This window comes from Stigmatopora argus, chromosome 7, assembly GCF_051989625.1.
Source record: "Stigmatopora argus isolate UIUO_Sarg chromosome 7, RoL_Sarg_1.0, whole genome shotgun sequence".
NCBI lineage: Eukaryota > Metazoa > Chordata > Actinopteri > Syngnathiformes > Syngnathidae > Stigmatopora > Stigmatopora argus.
Genome location: NC_135393.1, coordinates 1748878 through 1771614, shown reverse-complemented (window position 1 = coordinate 1771614; position 22737 = coordinate 1748878). Strand labels below are relative to the sequence as shown.

At 39.9% G+C, this 22737-nt stretch overlaps 2 protein-coding genes across 11 annotated transcripts in view; one reads left to right on the top strand and one right to left on the bottom strand.

The window, feature by feature from the left end:
- The window catches only part of LOC144076967 (uncharacterized), a 49268-nt gene that overhangs the window by 14413 nt on the left and 12118 nt on the right, over positions 1 to 22737 (top strand). The window lies entirely within an intron of this gene.
- pnpla6 (patatin-like phospholipase domain containing 6) overlaps positions 11648 to 22737 on the bottom strand; it is a 118977-nt gene continuing 107887 nt past the window's right edge. For all 10 annotated transcript variants that reach the window (XM_077604359.1, XM_077604352.1, XM_077604351.1 and 7 more), the window contains one exon: positions 11648 to 21309. In XM_077604359.1, the coding sequence (XP_077460485.1) occupies positions 21241 to 21309 (69 nt within the window). In that variant the 3' untranslated portion in view covers positions 11648 to 21240. The remainder of the gene's footprint in view (positions 21310 to 22737) is intronic.

Here is a 22737-nt window from a genome sequence, read left to right as displayed (position 1 = left end):
GTGATGGAATTCTACTGTTCATACAACTCCATAAATTTTCAGTATGTATTGTATGTGTATGTATGTTTCATGTATGAAGTTTACAGATTTACAGGACAGGCGAACACTTTCTTCATTACACATTTAAAATCACTCTCCTTAGTTTGTAAGGTGCACGCAGGGATTACATTTAGATTTTATATGCATATGTGTAAGTGGTTTAAAAATTCCTTTCTTTAAAAGTCTAATTTAATCTTAAAGTGCATTACTATATTTTTCAGTACCAATTAAAGTTTTGTGCCTTTGTACAATCAGTGGGATCAGTTGCAATGCATATTTGTGAATGATAAAAGTAAATTGCACATTTGTCTAAGGAAATATGAGGTGTTTCATGAAATGTTTTGTAAAAGGATAGTTCATTAAATTTCAATATTTTCCTAATGTTCTTGTGCTTCTTTACACCAAAACAAAGGAAAGACATGATATTTTGGTTATTTATAGCAGAGCATGGTATAATTTTAATGGTCCGGCCCACTTGACATCTCCCTAGGCCATATGTGGCCCACGATGCGAAATCAGTTTGACACCCCTGGTGTAAAGACTGAAGAGCAGTGGCCCTAGCACTGACCCCTGCGGTACCCAAAGACTGTTATTCCGTGTAGATTTTGTGTTTTGTATCCTGATGCACTGTGATCTTGTGTCTTTCTCACATCTTTATACAGAATTGGGACAGTTTGATCATTTTAAAGGGTTTAGTTGGTAGTTTTTTTTTTGAGGACCATGGAACAAATTTGAGAATTTAAATATAAAGTACTGCTCTTCTTATGAAAAATCCAAGTTATGAAACAAGCTCTGTAAACAATTTCATAAATAGAGGTACAGATGCTCCCCTACTTACGAACGAGTTACGTTCCGAGGGATTGTTGGTAAGGTTAATTTGTTCGTAAGTTGCTTCAGTGCTATATTTTGTATTATAATTTATGTTTAAGGCCTATATAAGTATATTGAAGGTTTATATAAGTAAGTTTAAGGCTTGTATAAGTAACACACAGTATGTACATGTACGTAATAAGATAAATAAAATGAAGTTTAACTTACTTTTGGAAGATGTACTCGATGCTTAAGAAGATGATGGAGGAGGAGGAAGAGGAGGATTTTATATCATGAGGGTCTTCGTCTTCGCTGGAATGGGTTTCAAAAGTTACTTCCTCCTCCGTAACTTCAATGTAGGAAGAAGTTGAGGGTCGAGGAGAAAAAGATGAGGGTTGATGAGTATCTTCCTTGGAGGATTTACTAGAAACTGGCCGAAAGAAGCAATCTAACGACGATTGCACAGTTTTCTTCTTTTTTTCATCATAAATGATGAGGTAGCACTGTACGGCATAATTCAATTGATTTGCAACCTTTGTGCAACGTTCAATATTTGGGTCTTGCTGCTCGAAGAGTGCGTTTGCTTTATCTATGAGCGAATTTCTTCATGGGGACTGGCGTTTCTTCCTCCTCGTCCTCTACACATTGCGGAGCCTCCTCCCTTTCACAGCGGCAAGCGTCGGTATTAGCGGCGGAAAGAAGCACTACTCGGAAAAAGGCGCGCAATACAAAATCTAACTTACGAACTTACAGCATCTCTTTCCGAACATTTTTCGACATATGCCATATTCGCAGACATGTTCGTATGTACCGTTGTTCGCAACTCGAATGTTCGTAAGTAGGGGAACGTCTGTACTACTATACAGTGGTACCTTGAGATACAAGGTTAATGTGTTCCGGGATTGAGCTCGTATGTCGATTTACTCATATCTTAAATCAACGTTTCCCATAGAAATGAACTAAAAACAAATTTGTTCCAACCGAATGGAAAAACATTTCTATTTGTTCTAATTCGCCATCTATTTACAGAGTAACAAATAACTAGTGGTTATGATGTTTAATAGTACTAAAATTAGACCGATTTTGCAGAGGGGGGAGAGAGATAGAGAGACTTTTTGCACGGCAACGCGCTCGTAACAAAGAAATTTAAATGAACTTGGATTACGATACAGACACTAAAAAATAAATTTAATCTAACCTTACACTAAACTTAATTCTAATTTTGTTTTAAATTTTTGAACCTTTGTCTTTCTTCTTTTGGCTCTATTTGCCCCGCCTCCACCCTGACTTTCAGCTGGTTTTTAAAAGGAACCTATCGAGTGTTGTTTGCTTTTGTCTTCCCTTCAAAATATTCAGAAAATGATGCACACAAATGTCTTTACAATAGGATAACGCACGGCCACTTGTCAACTTGCCCGGGAAGTAGTACCGTATTTTCACGACTATAAGGCGCACATAAATGTCTTAAATTTTCTCCAAAATAGACAGGGCGCCTTATAATCCAGTGCGCTTTATATATGGACCAATACTACAATTGTTATCACGATAAAATGAAATAAATCAGTCGATAGGGTACACCATCCTCTACAGCTCTCACAACTACGGCAAGCAGCCCCCGACGCAGTGACTGCTGGGATATGTAGTTAGTTCTTTTATCAATACACCCAATGGATTGTGGCCTGTATACATCGACATAAACACAGCTTTACGAAGGGTGGCAGGCAGCGCCGGGCTAGTTATGCTAGCTACTAGCTAGCTACTATTTGCGAATGGATTGTGGCCTGTATACATCGACATCAACACAGCTTTACGAAGGGTGGCAGGCAGCGCCGGGCTATTTACGCTAGCTAGCTACTATTTGCGAATGGATTGTGGCTGCCTGGATGAACGTATAAAACTCAGAAAAGGAGGACTTTGATGGATTTGTGGGTGATGATGACGTGAGTGTATTGTAAAATGGCTAAATAAAGTACAACTGAACTCGGTTTTGCGTCCGTTGCCTTTTTCAAAACGTGTTTTTAGCGTGTGGGTGTAGCGTGTATGTTTAAGCTGGTTATGTTTTGCCATGCCTGGCTGCGTTTATAAAAACGCTGTGTCCTTTGTGTGTGTAAAATACAGAAATAGCACTCGTTATTGACACTGTGGCTAAAAATATGATGCGCCGTATAGTCGTGAAAATACGGTACTCCTCTCGTATTGACATGCAAGCTCCGCCATTCTGCACTGACTAACGAGGGGGAAAAACACTGAAAAAATGCAACGCTCCGGCCAGTGCTCGCAGAGACATTTCACGAGGGAGTTGCGACGAGAAGATGTTCTCATAAGTGTAGGCTGTATGCGCGTATATCAAAATTTGTCTCGTATCTCAAGGTAAATATTTGTACACAATTTTACTCGTATCTCAAATTGCTCGTATGTCGGGGCACTCGTATGTCAGTGTTACTGTATTCTGTAATAAAGGCTCTTAAGAAACTGTTCATCATCTCTAGCCTGTATTTGGACTACCAACAGCTTCCATCTCCGAAATTAATCGAACCCGCAAAGGAAGAAAGAGCTCTCTTCCTTCAACAGGACCCTTCTGGAAGCGCCGAAAGAAGTGGCTTGAAGGAGGGTTTGGGGTTCCCTGCTAAAGCTGCTGCCCCCACGATCAGACCTCAGATAAGCAGAAGAAGATGAAGATCAGTTGTGCAACAGCATGTGAGCTATTTTAGGAACAAACAAATTACTTTTTAATTAACATTTAATACTGTCATAATTTGTGGTGGGTTGATTTACATTTGTGTTTTTCGGTGTCTTCACCTTGTGACTGCCTATGTAGAAAATTGCAGAGACAAAATGGGAATGGTAATAAGTTCTTTATTGAAATACGAGTTTCTGTGTTAACAGGTGGCAAGTCAGGTGGTTCACTGAGGACAGATGAGCAGGAGTAGCCGGGAAGTCCGTAGAAGTATAGGCAAAAGCACCAAAACGGGCGGTGGAGGGGAGGTCACCCATCTGACCTATAATAAAGGAAATTCCTTTCATCTGCCTCCGGTGAGGCAGGTCTCAGGAGGAAAGGGGCCAAGGCCCTAACATTAGGGCCTGCTGGTGTGTCTAATGTTGGAATAATGATTCAAACCTTTTAAATCATTATTAGTAATATTTAATTAAAAAAGGAAAAACATCTTTCAACAAACTCTGCCTACAACTTGCAAGGAAAATGCCATGTGACGCCGTCTTAGTCCCCAGTGCATTCTAAATTCTAGTAACTGAATCATTGTATTTAATCGCGACATTCGAAAAACATGTTCATGTAATCAGTACAATAACACCTTCTGGTTTAGAAAAACAACAGTCTGAAAATGAAATGGTGTGACAACCCCAAAACAATGGAGTGAAGAATTGCATAATATTTTCATTATAAGGTAAACAAAGCATTCTTAAGTAAACCAAGCAGGATTATAATGTCAACAAAGCAGTATTATAATGTCAACAAAGCCGTATTTTCAAATCTGCTGGTGAAGCCCCGACATAACAGTCTCATTTGGTCCTGCTGGGAAAAAGTGTCCGTCTCTTTTCCTTTGCCCTTGAGGAGAGGACTGCGCAGGAAAAAGTCCATCTTCCCATGACTTGATTTATAGCTTTACTACTTATTGAAAAATGCTTACAACACATATAGAATATTACATAATAATTCTAACATTCCCTCCTTTTACTATATGTTTGTTATTCATTTTATGACAAATTCAAAATGAGAGGGATATCACCGTTGGCTGTTTTAATTTTACCCGCTTAGGCTCTACTCGTTCGGCAGGTCTGAAAAACAGAAAATAAGATCATTTTCGTCCAATCCATCCTCATTATTAGTGAGGCCACAAATCTGTCAGCGGACATTATTCTACTCCAGGATGCTTTTTCATCTTGCGGTTTAGGGTCTGCAGGCCATCGTTGGCCCTGGTGTGGGACCCAGTGGGGGGCGTGTTGTTGAGTGCAACATTTTCAAACGCTGCATACGCCCCCTGCTCCTTCAAGAAGCATTTCAACCGCTGCACGATCCTGGAACGTCGTCAGACTAGTGGCTGCCAGTTGTTCCTTTATCGCCACAAATCCCTGTTCAGTATAATTTCCAAGTTTTTGGACATTGTAATGCAGGTAATTTATCCAATCAACATTTTTGTTTGGAGTAATTAAAAGAAAAATATACTCCCAACCTGCTGCGATCTGATTAGCCAACTTATACTCATCTGGTACGCCTCGTGGATGCCAATCGCATCAATGTATGTCGGATCACCCTCTCTCCATGCGACGCCGTCACGAGGGGCCCGCCATCATACCGGATTTCCAATTGTATCTCTACTGTAGATGGAAAAACAGACACTGGTAATAGCAGTGAGACCAAGGCACAAAGTCCTGCTGTCATTTTGGCAGGAGTCGTATAATTTGTTTTGACCCCACCACCACCATAGGTCAGAACGTGGAATCAGGGGTGCAGTCTGTTTTAGGACGTGGGCACACCACGTCACATTTATCGCTCCCAGTGCCGGACCGTGCCCTGTGAGGACTAAGCAGGTAAAATGATTAAACGCGACATGTGTTGAAAAGTTAGGCTTGTCCTTTGCTGCCGTTGTAACTGGGTAGACATTATTCCATTTCATACATTTTGGGCTTACATCTTTTGTCATTATCTCCTTTACACAATCAGGGGTAATTTGCGCGGGTACTACTCTTAAGAGAGGTCGGCCCCCCATACATGTTATACAGGTTTGATACAGGTTTGATTTATAATAGCTGCATTTTCCATCAACAATAACCAATTATTTCTTACCGCCTCCCGTTTGGGAACTCCCCGTTGCAGAAATGAATTCTCTGGTCATCTCAGATTTTAATTTTACTATGGCGGATCCGGGTGTTTCCAATGCCCCACCATATGGGTTAATTTTATCGAAGGCCTGATGGTTTTTTTCGCACACGTCTGTCATCCAAGCTTGCCAATCTAGACCAGTTTCTGCAACAAGGTTTCCCCAATCTGTTTTAGGACTGTTATGTACCACACATATTCTATAAAATCCATGTGTATCCTTTGAAATGGATACGTAGCTTTTGTAGCTTGACATAAGGGGGAATCGCCCGTGTTTTTGCCATATATCTGATATAGATTGAATATATAACCTCCCCCTTTTTTGAGGCATGAAATTTACCATGACTCAAAATGGCAGCCCTCCCAGATAAGTCTTTTGTTTTTGTTTAGTCCCCCAGGTTCCCAAAATTTCCCATTGCAGAAATCAAAAAATTTCATTTGGCGAAATTCTTTTCTTTTTGTTTCTGTCCTACTCTGCCACCGCCGTCCTCGAAAGGCTTAACAGCGATTTCAGAAATATTCCACCTTGATATTAGAATATTGATATATCTTGGTGGCTAGCCAATTGAAACACAAAAGACAGACACTCATCCACGCTGGCACTCATAATCAAGAAATTTAGAGTGCTCCCCCAATCATCAAGATTGATGCCTGAAGAAACTAGATAATTAATGTATTAGATTCACATGCCACATATCTAAAAATAGAAATTTGTTCAATTGCCACCGCCCCTTACCCCAGTCAGTCAGTCAGCATGTAGACTGCCATGCGAGTGGCTGTGATTAACTATTCGCCAATAATGCAATAACGGAAAAGTTGTGACACATTGAAACACACACCCACCCTTTATGTATTTTAACCGTTTGTAAAAACTTTATCTCCATGTTCTGGATTAAGTTACACCCCCTTTCAATGTTATCGAATTTTGCCCATTCTAATCAACCCATCTACTTAAAGCATTTCTCCAAGGTTGATATTTTATAATTTGGAGATGTTATTTTTAAAACATAGACATTATTTCACTTGTTTCACACCATGAATACCAGACTTTGTTGTAGATATTCCCCTTTATCTAAGCTTGTTATTGCCCATCGTTATCACCGTAACATTCAGGTGTATTAACCCCATAATTGCAATGCAGTAAGTTTTGGCTAAATTCTTAATTTGTATGCCCCTAAAGTAATAGACAGTAATAACGTCCCAATAGTCATCAATATGACCTATACCAAAGCATATCCCCCTTCAGGCCAAACAGGGAAAGTCTTTTGTGCACCTAAAGACGCTCCATGTTTCTTCTAGGGAAACTATGCCTATCCTTAACCAATTATCTTATCTACCCCAGCCAGGTTCAATTTACCTAACAATTTGGACGAATGCCATGAAATTTCTCATTTCCGCATTGTTAATTTCATGTCTGATTTCTTTAACAACCAAATAACTCTTAATACCTAAGACATAAATTGCAAATCACCCCATACTACGTTTACTTAAGATAAGAGCCATTTCTTATAGCTCCCTGTTACCACAAGAAAACTCTACAATAATTAAATTAGAGAAATCCACCTTTTACTAGGCATTTCCTAATTACAATTTTCAATGCTTAATAAAGGACCCACAAATTGTAACCAATATGCCATAATATTGTAAAAAATCCATTCATTTTTCTTTAACCAGCCAACCATTCAAAAACAGTAATAATATCGTTTTATCCTCCAAAACTAGCTCTCTTCGATTAAGAGCCCTTTGAACTTCACAAAAAAGAAAATAAAATAATAATAATAGTATTATTCCCAATTCCAAAGCTTTCCCCAAATCAATCTTTGCCAAACAGATTTTCTATCACCTCGAAAGACATTTCTGATTAAATCCCAAAAATAAATGCGAAGATAATCGCGGAACTCTGCATCCCTTGCAGACCATGTTTTGTTCTTATTCTGAAATGTTTAAACGGAAGCGCGCCCTTACCCGCTGACTGTGACCTTCACGCTCGCTGCAGAAGCAGCTTATCAATGTTGACATTCCTAAGTGCTCTCTTTTTATTTTTGAGCACAATGCTTCACCCCCTGTGTACAATTATAACGCTTTTTAGAGAAGACTAAATTAATTACTCTCCCGATATCCAACTATATCACACTATTTTGGCAATACCCCATAATTACAATATGCTGCAAGCATAGCAAAACCCATTTCTGCCCTCAAGTTTGCTTCAGCACCCCCAAGGCCAATTATTGTAATGTCTTCACGGAAGGGTCCAAAAAAATTAGCCGCTCGTGCGGTCTGCGCGCATACTGAATGCCTAACACCGTCAAATCAGCCGCTACGCGGTCCACATGTTTTTTTGCATTCAAATCAGCAGCAAAGACAGCCGCGCTCCCCTGCAGCCAAAGCATTATTTGACCAGTTTAGAGTATGACAAAAAACGCAGGTTTGGCAACCCTGCTAAACATTTAATTGGTCGTTTTGTATTTCTTTTCGACTGTTAACCAAAACATTCCCGTTGACAGGATAAAACCAAGATAATCCGCAATAAGCCATTTCATTCCATTAAATTGACAGTACATTTAGGTACTATTAACAAAGTATGCCTAGGACTTGGAAATAACCATTTTAATTGCCATTTTACAACTTTCAGCATCACACAAAAAAATCCAATTGAATTCATTCCCAAAGAATGTGATCTCTGGTTTAAAATTAGCTCAACATCCTCATGTTCAAAATCCTCATTCAAATCATTTTGAGCAGGCCTGCCTTGTTTTTAGAGACCTTTTTGTCCAGGCAATCAAGCGATATATGTAATATATATAAGTATAATTTGAATGAGCATGCAACACATTTGAATGAGCATGCAACATATTTTTTTAGCTGCTCCTGATAAATGCTGCCCACCGCGTGGTCTTCAGCGAGGCCGCTGTTGGCCTTAAAACAAGCCGTCATCCTGATTTGATATTCTGCAAAAGGCTCACCATCCCTCTGCTTAGCTCTGCTGATCACGGTATAATTAACTTTTGCTTTAAACTTCCCCGTAACCTGATCAATCAGTTCATGCACTCTCAAATTCAAATTACGACCGTCATGACACAACGGGCCACCATCAGCTTTTGGATTCGAACATCCAAATTTAGTAGGAGCCTGCTCCTTGCCCACATTAGTATTAGCAACTTCGATTCATGGGATATTGTTCAATAAACACATCACTCATTGGCGGCGCCCCGGGCTGGGGAGATAGCGTTTTCTCCCCATGTCCCCCACGGGCCCTCCCGACCTGGTCATATTTGTCGGAGGGGGCCCTCCTTTTTAACAACAACAACAACACACTTCTTCCTCACCGGGCTAGTCTCCCCGTCCTCTTTTCTGTGGAATAACACAGCCTCTCTGTTTCCAGTCCCACCGTTATCAACTGATTTAACCCATGTATCATAAACCAATAATAGGTATCATTATATCCCTCCTGCTCCATTTTGTTAAGATTTCCCCCATGCTTAGCACGTATTTTATCCTGCAGTATCAATATCTTATGCATATTAAGCTGGCCAGCAAATCCATATTTATTTATCCATAAGTTTAGGTGTTTAACCCTTGTAGCGCTTTGATTTTCAACAATCCAATCTGTACACGGCAGACGCATCTTTGGATCGTCGTCAATAGCCGTTTTACTGTTTGCACCACCCATTTTTTGAGTGGATTTGTGTGTATCTTTTTAGGGTTTTTTTTAACAACTACACACACAACCAACCACCGTCGACGTTTATAACCAACCACCGTCGACGTTTATAGAACACAACGTGTCCACCTGCTAGTGACTAGTATTCGCAGGGTTTTAAAATCGCTATCCCCAGGATGCGAGCCTTACTTCTCAAAATAAGGCCTTCGCGTGTGATGCCCTTCGGGCATTTTGGATCCCGTCAACAATATGCAGCCATCACACGCGGACTCGGCAGAAATGTCGAAAGATGCTCACCCAGAGGATAGTCGTCAACCGATTAGAAAACAGGCGCTGCTGAGAAATAGTCCGGCCTGGAAAAGGGATTCTCGCCGTGCACGGTCACTCCAGATATTAAACTGCAGCGTCTGGATTCCTTATGGATGTGTTGACCCCGGCTACTCGAAGGACCAAATGTTGGAATAATGATTCAAACCTTTTAAATCATTATTAGTAATATTTAATTAAAAAAGGAAAAACATCTTTCAACAAACTCTGCCTACAACTTGCAAGGAAAATGCCATGTGACGCCGTCTTAGTCCCCAGTGCATTCTAAATTCTAGTAACTGAATCATTGTATTTAATCGCGACATTCGAAAAACATGTTCATGTAATCAGTACAATAACACCTTCTGGTTTAGAAAAACAACAGTCTGAAAATGAAATGGTGTGACAACCCCAAAACAATGGAGTGAAGAATTGCATAATATTTTCATTATAAGGTAAACAAAGCATTCTTAAGTAAACCAAGCAGGATTATAATGTCGTGTTATTTTCGAGTGCGCGTTATATTCGAGTAATTACGGTAATGAACATATACAGTGGTACCTCGAGATACGAGCTTAATCCGTTCCGGAACTGAGCTCGTATGACGAGATTCTCGCAACTCGAGCGGAGGTTTTCCATTGAAATGAATGGAAAACAAATTACCGTAATTACTCGAATATAACGCGCACTCGAAAATAACACGCAGGTAATTTTGGGCCAAAAAAATCTGGAAAAACGCAGTACTCTAATATAGTGCGCACCTAAAATTTCCCGCTGACGAAAATCAGAAATCTTACCTTTTTTTCTTCGTTTCACGATTGTTTTGTTCAAAACCGGATAGAGAAATCTTCAGGTACGAGCGTGTCGAGTGTCGTGCAGTTGGAGTTATGCGTTTGAATTTTAGGGCAATAGATGATACACAGAGTGGACAAACATATCATGTAGACATGTTATGTTGCAATACCTTTTAGACTTCCTTGAACATTGACTACATTTCAATTGACAATACCATGTTTTAATTCAAATATCTATTGTCATTCTCAAACAAGAAAAGGAACATACAAATTGAATAAATAAATGATTTGAAGATATGCACAATGGAAAAGACTATCACATGTAACAAGGGAATGTACTGCCCTCCGCTGGACATATTTCTAAATACAAGTACGTACTACACTACAATGTAGTATTCTACTTTCCAGCTTATTAATGCAGGATTGTGATGTTTGTGAGGCTTGACGATCTTTAATATGCGTGTATTTTGAATTCAAAGTTGGAAATTGCACAATGTCCGTGCGTCAAAGTGAGTTTGACAATGCTTTTTTCGATCGAAAATTTGTAATTTATTTTAGTTATTGATTATAACACGCACCCCCAACTATTGGAATTAATTATATAGCAAAAATATGCGTGTTATATTCGAGTAATTACGGTAATTCGTTCCAGCCCTCTGAAAAAACACCAAAAACAGGATATTGGATTGGAATTTTTTTTTATTTCTTCTAATTCGCCATCTATTAACAAAGTAACACATAACTAGTGGTTTAATAGTAATAAAATGTGTTTAATCTAACTAAAATTGGGCAGATTTCGCCGACGGGAGACAGAGACGTTTGGGGGCGTGGGCGGGGGTTCCTCTTTTTTCCCACGACAACGCACTCGTAAACGGAACAATTTTTTTTTTAATTAACTTGGATTAATATATACAGACACTCAAACATACGTTTAATGTAACTTTACACAAAACTGAATTCTAATTTTGTTGTAATCTTTTGTTACCTTCGTTTTTCGGGTTGGCGGTTTGCCACGCCTCCGCCCTCACATTCGCTATCGATGGACTGTTTGCTGTTGTATTGCCTTCAAAATATTCCCAAAATGATGCACACAAATGTCCTCACAATAGGATAACGCACGACCACTTGCCAACGAGAAATAGTCTTTAAGGAACGATGGCGGGACCTTTCCTAAGAAAGAATAACAGGAAATGACATAGCTGAGCTTCCCACGTAGTGATTGTGGGTAATGAAGTTTTATTCTGAGAAAGGTTGCCATTGCCTATGGGTAATGTGTGCAGGAGTATACTTCATTACCCAGAAAGCCCTCTTTTTGCATGCGCGTTGTGCGTTTCCTGGTCGTATGAGAAACTCGTCTGAATTAATTAGTTCCGTGCTCGTAAATATTGTTATACACGAAAGATATGCAAAAAAGACCTGGCTTGGTCGCATCACGAAATTTTGACCGCATAACGGGCGAATTATTCGATCGAAATTTACCCCGTAAGACGAGCATTTTGTATGACGAGCGGTCGTATGACGAGGTACCACTGTACATGTAAATATGTAAGATAATAGCCACAGGTTAATTCCCTTTGTGAAATTAATTGCCCACCCCTGCTTTAATATTAAACCTCTTTTTAAAGTACATTCTTAGACCACAACATTTTGAGAGCGAGCGAATCCGGCGACGAATTGTCCGTTCGACGAACTGTCCGTTCGACGAAACGTCCAGGGACAAAGTGTCCGTCGACCAAGTGTCTGTCGACGAAACGTCCGGTCACGGATTTAATATGCAAATTCTACCTAGGACAGTCAGATCTTAGCTTCAAATACAAAAACCCTGTTTTACCTAAATTTAATTTATTCTAGATATTTGTTATAAAAACATAGTCTTTGCCAAAGTTCCATATGAAAATAATCGATCAAAGCAGAAATTAAAATGTTATTTTGAAGAAGAAAACCGGCTAATTCATACAATGACTGAAATGTTCATGAGGTAGGGTAGGGCTTTTTTAAATTTTCATCATATCAATCATAAAAATTGCCAGAAGCCTTGAATACATTCAAAATGAAGAGTTTTAGTGAGAAAATACAAGCTATTGAAGTAGTACTACTACATAGTACTACAAACCACCATCTCCAATACGAGCTATCCATACATGCGAAGGCATCAATCAGAATAAATCACCATTTGTAAGGAAAATGGCTAGCAATAATTTTATATGTGAATTTTCGGTACTCGGATGATTCGCCAAAAGACGTTTCGCCGACGGACGTTTGACAGACTGACAGGTCGCCGAATGGACGTTTCGCCGAACGTTCATTCGGCCGAACGGCCGAATTTGAGAGCATTTTGAGCCGTTTGGCGAATGGACGTATATGGATGTTTTTTGCCTCCATCGCGACATCATCGCGACATTTTACCAAGGAATTCACTTCCCTGGGCTCGGTTCTAGTGTCCAAAGAGCTCCAGTATTTGTATTTAATCATTAAACGCTGTTTTCGGCTGGATTTGACCGAATTTGAGAGCATTTTGAGCCATTTGGCCAATGGACGTATATGGACGTTTTTTGCCTCCATCGGGACATCATCGCGACATTTTACCGAGGAATTCACTTTCCTGGGCTCGGTTCTAGTGTCCAAAGAGCTCCAGTATTTGTATTTAATCATTAAATGCTGTTTTAGGATGGATTTGAACCGATTGCTGTCATTTTACGGCTCGGTTCTGCTACATCTGCCCGCCCAAGAGTGCTTATTCCCGGGCAGCCATGCCCGCCCAAGAGTGCTTATTCCCGGGCTGCCATTGACGGTAGACTAATACATTGAGAGTGATGAGCGGCAAAGGGAAATGAATCATTGATTTTTACTAAAATTTGGACAACGCCGGCGGCGGGCCGGATTAAAAATCCTAACGGGCCGTATATGGCCCGCGGGCCGAGGTTGAAAAACTGTACACACACGATCCGGTCGCGGGGTGAGCGCGCGAATGCCGTTTCGCCGAAACCTCCGTTCGGCCAAACGTCCGTTCGGCCAAACGTTCGTTCGGCCGAATGAACGTTCGGTGAAACGTCCATTCGGCGACCTGTCCGTTTGTCAAACGTTCGTCGGCAAAACGTCTTTCGGCGAATCATCCGGTCACGGAATTTTCACACTGTATTAAAAAGAAATATTGCATTTGAATCACAATGTGTGTTATAGAATATAAAGTTTGAACATAATTTGTATTAAATAGAAGACAAAATACCGTCAGTGCAACAACTAAAACAGGAATATGTCAAAGGTGGAAACGAGTTAGCCACAGTCATTCATCACTGCATGAATCATTCTCTATCAAATTACTGTGAAGCTCAGGTGCTGTTTGTCAAAACTGCCATTCACCTCTTACATATATAGGATTTACATGAATAAGGCTGCTTTCAGGGACAGAAAATGTCACATAATTCTTTTAAGTGTCATTCTCCCACAATGATGACTTTATCAAATTATGCCCTGGATAGTTCCTTATCTCACCACTTGGTTACTGTCACCTGGAAAGAAAATAGCTGAGGGTAGAGAGACTTTTGAACAATTATTCTGGTTATGTCATTGCTGCCCTGCGATCAGTTGGCCACCAATTCAGGGTGTCCCCCGCCTCTGGCCTGGAGACAGCTGGGATTGGCTTCAGCACCCCCTGCAACCCTAATGAGGATAAAGTGGTTCAGAAAATGAGATGAGATAGTGCTTTAGCCACCATTGCTTTCACACTGATCATGTACATTGTTTGTATCATCACTCAATTTACGTATGTATTCACACTTATATTTTACTTTCTATACTTGAATCAACACCATTGCTCCTTTGTTCTGCAAATTCGACATTGCAGTAATCTCTCGAATATCGCGGTTAATGCAGACCAGACATGGCCTTGATAAATGAAAAACCGCGACGTAGGATCACCCCCTTATTTTAACCGCCTTTTTTTTCAGTGCTGAGTCCTAGTAGCAAGCAGAAGACAGGGGAGTGGCTTCCACTTGCGAGTTTCAGCGTGGATTTTCAAAGCAGGCATTGCAGCTCTGGCCTGGGGGCCTGGTATCATGAGAAGGATCCTACCACTGTTCTAAACCCTCTGAGTGATATAAGACAGTTTAATTCCCAAGTCTGGCTAGCCATGGAAAACAACTCCATATTTGCAAGTTTGTTCTAAACTGAAACATGCCCACTGGAGTGACCGTGCACGGCGAGAATCCCTTTTCCAGGCTGGATTATTTCTCAGCAGCGCAAGGATTCTGGTCGGTTGACGACTATCCTCTTGGGAACATCTATCGACATTTCTGGTGAGTTCCGTGTGTGATGTCTGCATATTGTTGACGGGTTCCAAATGCGCGAAGGGCATCACACACGATGGCCTTATTTTGAGAAGTAAGGCTCGCGTCCTGGGGATGGCGATTTTTAAAACCCTGCGGATACTAGTCACTAGCAGGTAGACACGGTGTGGTCTATAAAACGTGTGGTCGACGTTGTTTTGGTTGTGTGTGTAGTTGTTAAAACCTAAGAAAAAAAGGTACTACGGGGTTACACACAAATCCACTCCAAAAATGGGTGGTGCAAACAATAAAGCGGATATTGACGACGATCCAAAGATGCGTCTGCCGTGTAAAGATTGGAAATTTGTTGCAAATCAAAGCGCTACAAGGGTTAAACACCTAAATTTATGGATAAACAAATATGGGTTTGCTGGCCAGCTTAAATATGCATGAAATATTAAAACCTGCAGGATAAAATACGCACTACGCATAGAAGTAATCTATATATAATATGTGAAGGGAGATGCGAGGCGGCTTGTTCCACGGAAAGAAGGGTGATAAAACGGGTCCGTTGTGTGAAACAATAAAAGATAGCGCGGCCTCCTTGGCTGACGGGAGAGAATAGGAATGTTAGCCAAGTGGTTGGAAAAAACAAATGGGGTTAAACAGAAATCGGGTTTTCAAAAATGCTATGTGCTGGTTTGTAGAAAATTGGGGGCATATATCGCGTGATTGCCTGGACAAAAAGGTCTCTAAAAACAAGGCAGGCCTGCTCAAAATGATTTGAATGAGGATTTTGATCACATTCTTTGTGAATGGAATTCAATTGGAATTTTTGTGTGATGCTGAAAGTTTTAAAACGGCAATTAAAATGGTTATTTCCAACTGCTGGACATACTTTGTTAATAGTACCTAAATGTACTGTCAATTTAAGGGAATGAAATGGCTATTGCGGCTTATCTTGATTTTATCCTGCCCGCTAGCGGGAATATTTTGGTTAACAGTCAAAAAGAAATGCAAAACGGCCAATTAAGTGTTTAGCGGGGTTGCCAAAACTGCGTTTTTGTCATACTCTAAACTTGCCAAATAATACGTCGACTGCGGGGGAAGCGCTCTGTTTTGGTGCGGCTGATTTGACGGTGTTAGACATTCAGTATAGTATGCACGCGGACCACACAAGCGACTAAAATTTTTGGGGGACCCCTTCCGTGAAGACATTACAATAATTGGCCTTGGGGGTGCTGAAGCAAACTTGAGGGCAGAAATGGCTTTTGCTATGATATAGTTATGCTTGCAGCATATTGTGATTATGGGGTCTAGGCAAAATATTACAATAATTGGCCTTGGGGGTGCTGAAGCAAACTTGAGGGCAGAAATGGGTTTTGCTATGCTTGCAGCATATTGTGATTATGGGGTCTTGGCAAAATATTGTGATATAGTTGGAAATCGGGAGAGTAATTAATTTAGTCTTCTCTAAAAAGTGTTATAATTGTGCACAGGAGGCGAAGCATTGTGCTCAAAAAGAAAAAGAGAGCACTTAGGAATGTCAACAAAAGATAAGAATGCTGCTGTCGCAGTGAATGTGAAGGTCACAGTTAGCGGCTAAGGGCGCGTTTCCGTTAAACATGGCAGGGTTCCGCGATTGTCTTTGGATTTTTTTTTTGGATTTAATAAGAAATGTCTTTCGAGGTGATAGAAAATCTGTTTGGAAAAAAATGATTTGGTAAAAGCTTTGGAATTGGGAATAATATTATTATTATTTTGTTTTGTGAAGTTCAAAGGGTTCTTAATTGAAGAGAGCTAGTTTTGGAGGATAAAACGATATTAATACTGTTTTTGAATGGTTGGATTGTTCAAAATACTTTAATATAGGACATTGGCTGGTTAAAGAAAAAATAATGGAATTATTTTACAATATTATGGCATATTGGTGACGATTTGTGGGTCCTTTATTAAACATTGAAAATTGTAATTAGGAAATGCCTAGTAAAAGGTTGATTTCTCTAATTTAATTATTGTAGATTTTTATTGTGGTAACAGAGAGCTATAGGAAATAGCTCTTATCTTAAGTAAACATAGTATGGGGTGATTTGCAAATTATGTCTTAGGTATTAAGAGTTATTTGGTTGTTAAAGAGATCAGACATGAAATTAACAATGCAGAAATGGCATGAGAAATTTCATGGCATTCGTCCAAATTATTAGGTAAATTGATAGGCATAGTTTCCCTAGAAGAAACATGGAGCGTCTTTAAGTGCACAAAAGACATTCCCTGTTTGGCCTGAAGGGGGAATATGCTTTGGTATAGGTCATATTGATGACTATTGGGACGTTACTGTCTATTACTTTAGGGGCATACAAATTAAGAATTTAGCCAAAACTTACTGCATTGCAATTATGGGGTTAATACACCTAAATGTTACGGTGATAACGATTGGCAATAACAAGCTTTGATAAAGGGGAATATCTACAGCAAATTCTGGTGGGGCCTTTCATGCTGTGAAACAACTGATGAAATAATGTCTATGTTTAGAAAATAACATCTCCAAATTATAAAATATCAACCTTTGATGGGTTGACTAGAATGGGCAAAATTCGATAGCGTTGAAAGGGGGTGTAACTTAATGCAGAACATGGAGATAAAGTTTTTACAAACAGTTAAAATACTTAAAGGGTGTGTGTGTGTGTTTCAATGTGTCACAACTTTTCCGTTATTGCATTATTGGCGAATAGATAGTTAATCACAGCCACTCGCATGGCAGTACACATGCTGACTGACTGGGGTAAGGGGCGGTGGCAATTGAACAAATGTCTATTTTTAGATATTTGGCATGTGAATCTAATACATTAATTATCTAGTTTCTTCAGGCATCAACCTTGCGGTTCGAGGATCTACTAATGCGGAGTGGATCCAGACCTTCCGGAGTGTGGAGTATTCCTGGTGTCCTCAAGAATTCGTAGGTTTTCTCTGGGTACTCCAGTTTTACTCCAACAAAACAAAATTATGGATGATTGGGGGAGCACTCTAAATTCCTTGATTATGAGTGCGAGCGTGGATGAGTGTCTGTCTTTTGTGTTTTTATTGGCTAGCCACCAAGATATATAAATATTCTAATATCAAGGTGGAATATTTCTGAAATCGCTGATAAGCCTGGAGGACGGCGGTGGCAGAGTAGGACAGAAACAAAAAGAAAAGAATTTGGCCAAATGAATTTTTTTGATTTCTGCAATGGGAAATTTTGGGAACCTGGGGGACTAAACAAAAACAAAAGACTGATCTAGGAGGGCTGCCATTTTGAGTCATGGTAAATTTCATGCCTCAAAAAAGGGGGAGGTTATAGATTCAATCTCTATGCAGATATATGGCCAAAACACGGGCGATAACCCCTTATGTCAAGCTACAAAAGCTACATATCCATTTCAAAGGATACATATGGATTTTATAGAATATGTGGGGTACATAACAGTCCTAAAACAGGCCTTTGATAAAATTAACCCATACGGTGGGGGCATTACAAATCATTATTCAGACTGACAAATTAACTTGTGGATCCTTGTCTGACGTTTTTCCTAAGTCCATGGGCAGGTGGAGAAGACCCTTTTTACAAAATTCTACAATTGTGTCTCAACAACAATAACCATGTCTATGGAGACGGTAAGAAAATCGTCAGAGATGGAAACACCCGGATCCGCCATAGTAAAATTAAAATCTGAGATGACCAGAGAATTCATTTCCGCAACGGGGAGTTCCCAAACGGGAGGCGGTAAGAAATAATTGGTTATTGTTGATGGAAAATGCAGCTATTATAAATCAAACCTGTATAACATGTAGGGGGCCGACCTCTCTTAAGAGTAGTACCCGCACAAATTACCCCTGATTGTGTAAAGGAGATAATGACAAAAGATGTAAGCCCAAAATGTATGAAATGGAATGTCTACCCAGTTACAAGAGCAGCAAAGGACAAGCCTAACTTTTCAACACATGTCGCTTTTAATCATTTTACCTGCTTAATCCTTACAGGGCACGGTCCGACACTGGGAGCGATAAATGTGACGTGGTATGCCCACGTCCTAAAACAGACTGCACCCCCTGATACCACGTCCTGACCTATGGTGGTGGAGTGGTCAAAACAAATTATACGACTCCTGCCGAAATGCAGCAGGACTTTGTGCCTTGGTCTCACTGCTCTTACCAGTGTCTGTTTTTCCATCTACAGTAGAGGAGATACAATTGGCTGCACAGAAATCCGGTATGATGGCGGGCCCCTTGCGACGGCGTCGATCGGCATGGAGAGAGGGAGCTCCAACATACATTGATGCGATTGGCATCCCCCGGGGCGTACCAGATGAGTATAAGTTGGCTAATCAGGTCACAGCAGGTTGGGAGTCTATTTTTCTTTTAAGTACCCCAAAACAAAAATGTGATAAATTACCTGCATTACAATGTCCAAAACCTTGGAAATTATACTGAACAGGGATATGTGGCGATAAAGGAACAACTGGCAGTCACTAGTCTGATGGCGTTCCAGGATCGTGCAGCGGTTGAAATGCTTCTTGAAGGAGCAGGGGGCGTATGCAATGTTTGAAAATGTTGCACTCAACAACACGTCCCCCACTGGGTCCCACACCAGGGCCAACGATGGCCTGCAGACCCTAAACCGCAAGATGAAAAAGCATCCTGGAGTAGAATTATTATCCGCTTGACAGATTTGTGGGATAAGGCCATACTAATAATGATTTGGCCTAATTTGTGGCATTTTCCGTAGCCATTTTTGCTACGATTTTGACATTATGTGGGTGTTGTGTTATTCCCTGCTTAAAATCCTTGATAAGCCGACTTATAACCACTGCGATTGCCCCTACAAATTCTAAATTGCATGAATTATATCCTCTGCTGATGAAACGTACTGAGGGGAGCAGTGAATTTCAGGAGCATGGTAATTCCGAGGATGAATTGGGCAAAAATGATTTTGTTTTTTGCTTTTCAGACCTGCCGAACGAGTAGGGCCTAAGCGGGTAAAATTAAAACAGCCAACGGAGATATCCCTCTCATCTTGGATTTGCCATAAAATGAATAACAAACATATAATAAAAGGAGGGAAATGTTGGGTTTATTATGGAATGTTTCTATATGTGTTGTAAGCATTTTTAATAAGTAATAAGGCTATGAACCAATTCATGGGACCATGGACATTTTTTCCTCCACATCGTCTTCTCAAGGCCCCCCGCTCGAGGACACATTGTTTTCGGACGCTTTTCGGCAAAACACAACGGGACTGTTTTGACGGGACTCCAGCAGCAGATGGCGATAATCACATTATTGTTTGAAAATACGGATGCTTTGTTTACATTATAATACTGCTTGGTTTACTTTAGAATGCTTTGTTTACATTATAATGAAAATATTATGCATTTCCTCACACCGTTGTTTGGGTGCCTTGTTCAACTTTTATGCTTACTTCTGCAATTCTTACACAGTTGTTTTTCTAACCATCTAGGGTGTTATTGTACTGATTACATAACATGTTTTTCGAGTGTCGCGATTAAATACAATGATTCAGTTACTGCAATTTAGAATGCCTTGTGGACTAAGACGACGTCACAAGGTACCTCCTTGCAAGTGTAACCAGTTATGTTGAAAGATGTTTTCCAATTTTAATTAAATATTACTAATAATGATTTAAAATGTTTTAAGCATTATTCCAACACAATGTTAGTTATTTCTTTAAATAAACCCCCACAAAAAATTAAGGTAACACAAAGATACATGAATTAACATCCAGTAGTTAAATGCTAAAATTACAATCAATTACAACATTAAATCTGGCGAATAATTATGTAATTTGCTTTTCAATAGACTCAAATAAGTTCAACATCGGAATGTTGCTGTAAAGTGTGACAGATCTATTTTTGTGAGACCAATAAATACAGGGAAAGCTGTGTGGTGTTCAAAGGTGTCAATCGTACGGTTTGGGAATTTTATTTGCAGTTACAAATGAGTCTATGGCGTTCTATGTTTAATCAAATGATCTGTGAATGGTTATGTTTAGATACATCACTGGTCGAGCTCAATATGTTTCTAGTCACAGCATTGCTTTCTATCTTTCTTTCAGTGTCCTGAAACTATTTTTTAACGTCAAATACAAAATGGATAATTATACTCACGTCTGCATTGAAGAGTCCCACTACCCGTTTTGCAGATAAATATTGCTGTGGTGTGCAAGGTCCTCTAGTGTGGGCTTGTTTAATTAAGTGTTAATTAAGTTTTGTGGTTTGAAGAAATAGAGTTCATGAGGTGAGAGGGCCCTTCAGAATCCATGGGTTGAAAAATCATCTTCACATTTTGTGGAACACAATAAGCAAGCTGCGTGCTGTTATCTCAGTGGTACCAATATATTTTAGACTTAGAGGACTAGTTCAAGAAAAAAAAATAAAAAACAAAAAATGGATTTCCAGAAAATCTGAAGTGAAGATTGGAGCTCTTTGTTGGCTCATGACCCACTTCAAAATCTTCTGCTGAAGATTGTTGTCAGCAAACAGAGACTTCTGAGGTGTCATTGGTGAGTTTTCTACGTTGTCGCACAGACTTTTCTTCATCCTGCACAGTAAAATAATGTTTTTCTGAGTACAAACACAGGGCACAAGGTCCCTAAACAACAATAGTCATAACAATGTGAATACGTAGTGCTTTCAGGCATTGTTGATGCAGCCTCATTTAGCACCATGACCAAGCTAAGGGAAACTATACATTTTTATTTCATATGCATACATCAGGGTAGATTGCCTTACAGCATGTATCACAAACATGCCAAACATGCTGATTGGTTCCACTACTACACAATTTTGTGTGACCTGCAACAGTAAATGTGCATTCCTTGCGAAGTATATCGTGACCGGACGTTTCGTCGAAAGACGTTTGGTCGACGTACGTTTGGTCGATGGACAGTTCGTCGAACGGACGTTTGGTCGACGGATTCGCCGCCGGACATTTCGTCGAGCGGATGTTTCGTCGTCGCTGGGTTCGCTCGCTTGAGAGAGACAGAGAGTTTACTGTTGAAAGTGATCAACCAGGTAATCTCTCACTCTCAAAATTATAATCATGAGAGAGAGAGTGAGTTTGTAATTGCATTGACAATGTAAAAGCATTAATATCTAAATATCAAGGTAATCTCTCGCTCTCAAAATTATAATCATGAGAGAGAGAAAGTGAGTTTGTAATTGCATTGACAATGTAAGAGCATTAATATCTAAATATCTGCGTATTATTGGCGTGTGTGTAGATGTTATTCGTCGCCGGATTCGCTCGCTCGCCCCGCCCCCGGATTCGCTTGTATTGGAGTGTGTACATGTTTTTTCAAACTACGGCCCGCGGGCCATATACGGCCCGTTAGGCTTTTTAATCCAGCCCGCCGACGTTGTCCAAATTATAGTACAAATCAATGACCTCAGTCATTTCCCTTTGCCCTGCAATACCGCTCATCAATCTCAATTTAAAGACTGCGTTCTTTCGTTGAATAATATGTTTTTAATGTTGAAAGTAAATTCGAAAATAAATTTCCACCTTCAATTGTGTCTTTTTTCTTATATTTCAATCGCCAGGTTTGATAAATTACATTGCGTGTCCAAATGCTGTCAATATTTAGTATCCATTCTGGCCCGCAAGTCAAAGTTTGACCACCCCTGGTATAGACAAACTTGCCTTTTTTATACTATTATTGTCCCAAATTAAACACATTATCAATAAGCTGCCATTGACGGCGGTAGACGTCCGATCATGTTGACTGAGGTGCAGATGCTATTTCTGTTATTAGAGCTCTATCAAGTGGATCTATGACGCAGCAGTCAGGTGGCCAACACCCGGTCAATAATTTATCTTATTTTTTTAATTTTATACTCTTACAATTAATGTGTATGTATATACAGACGCTCCCCTACTTACGAACATTCGAGTTACGAACAACGGTACATACGAACATGTGTGCAAATTGCGTTTATGTCGAAAAATGTTCGTACGTTCAATTTTGTA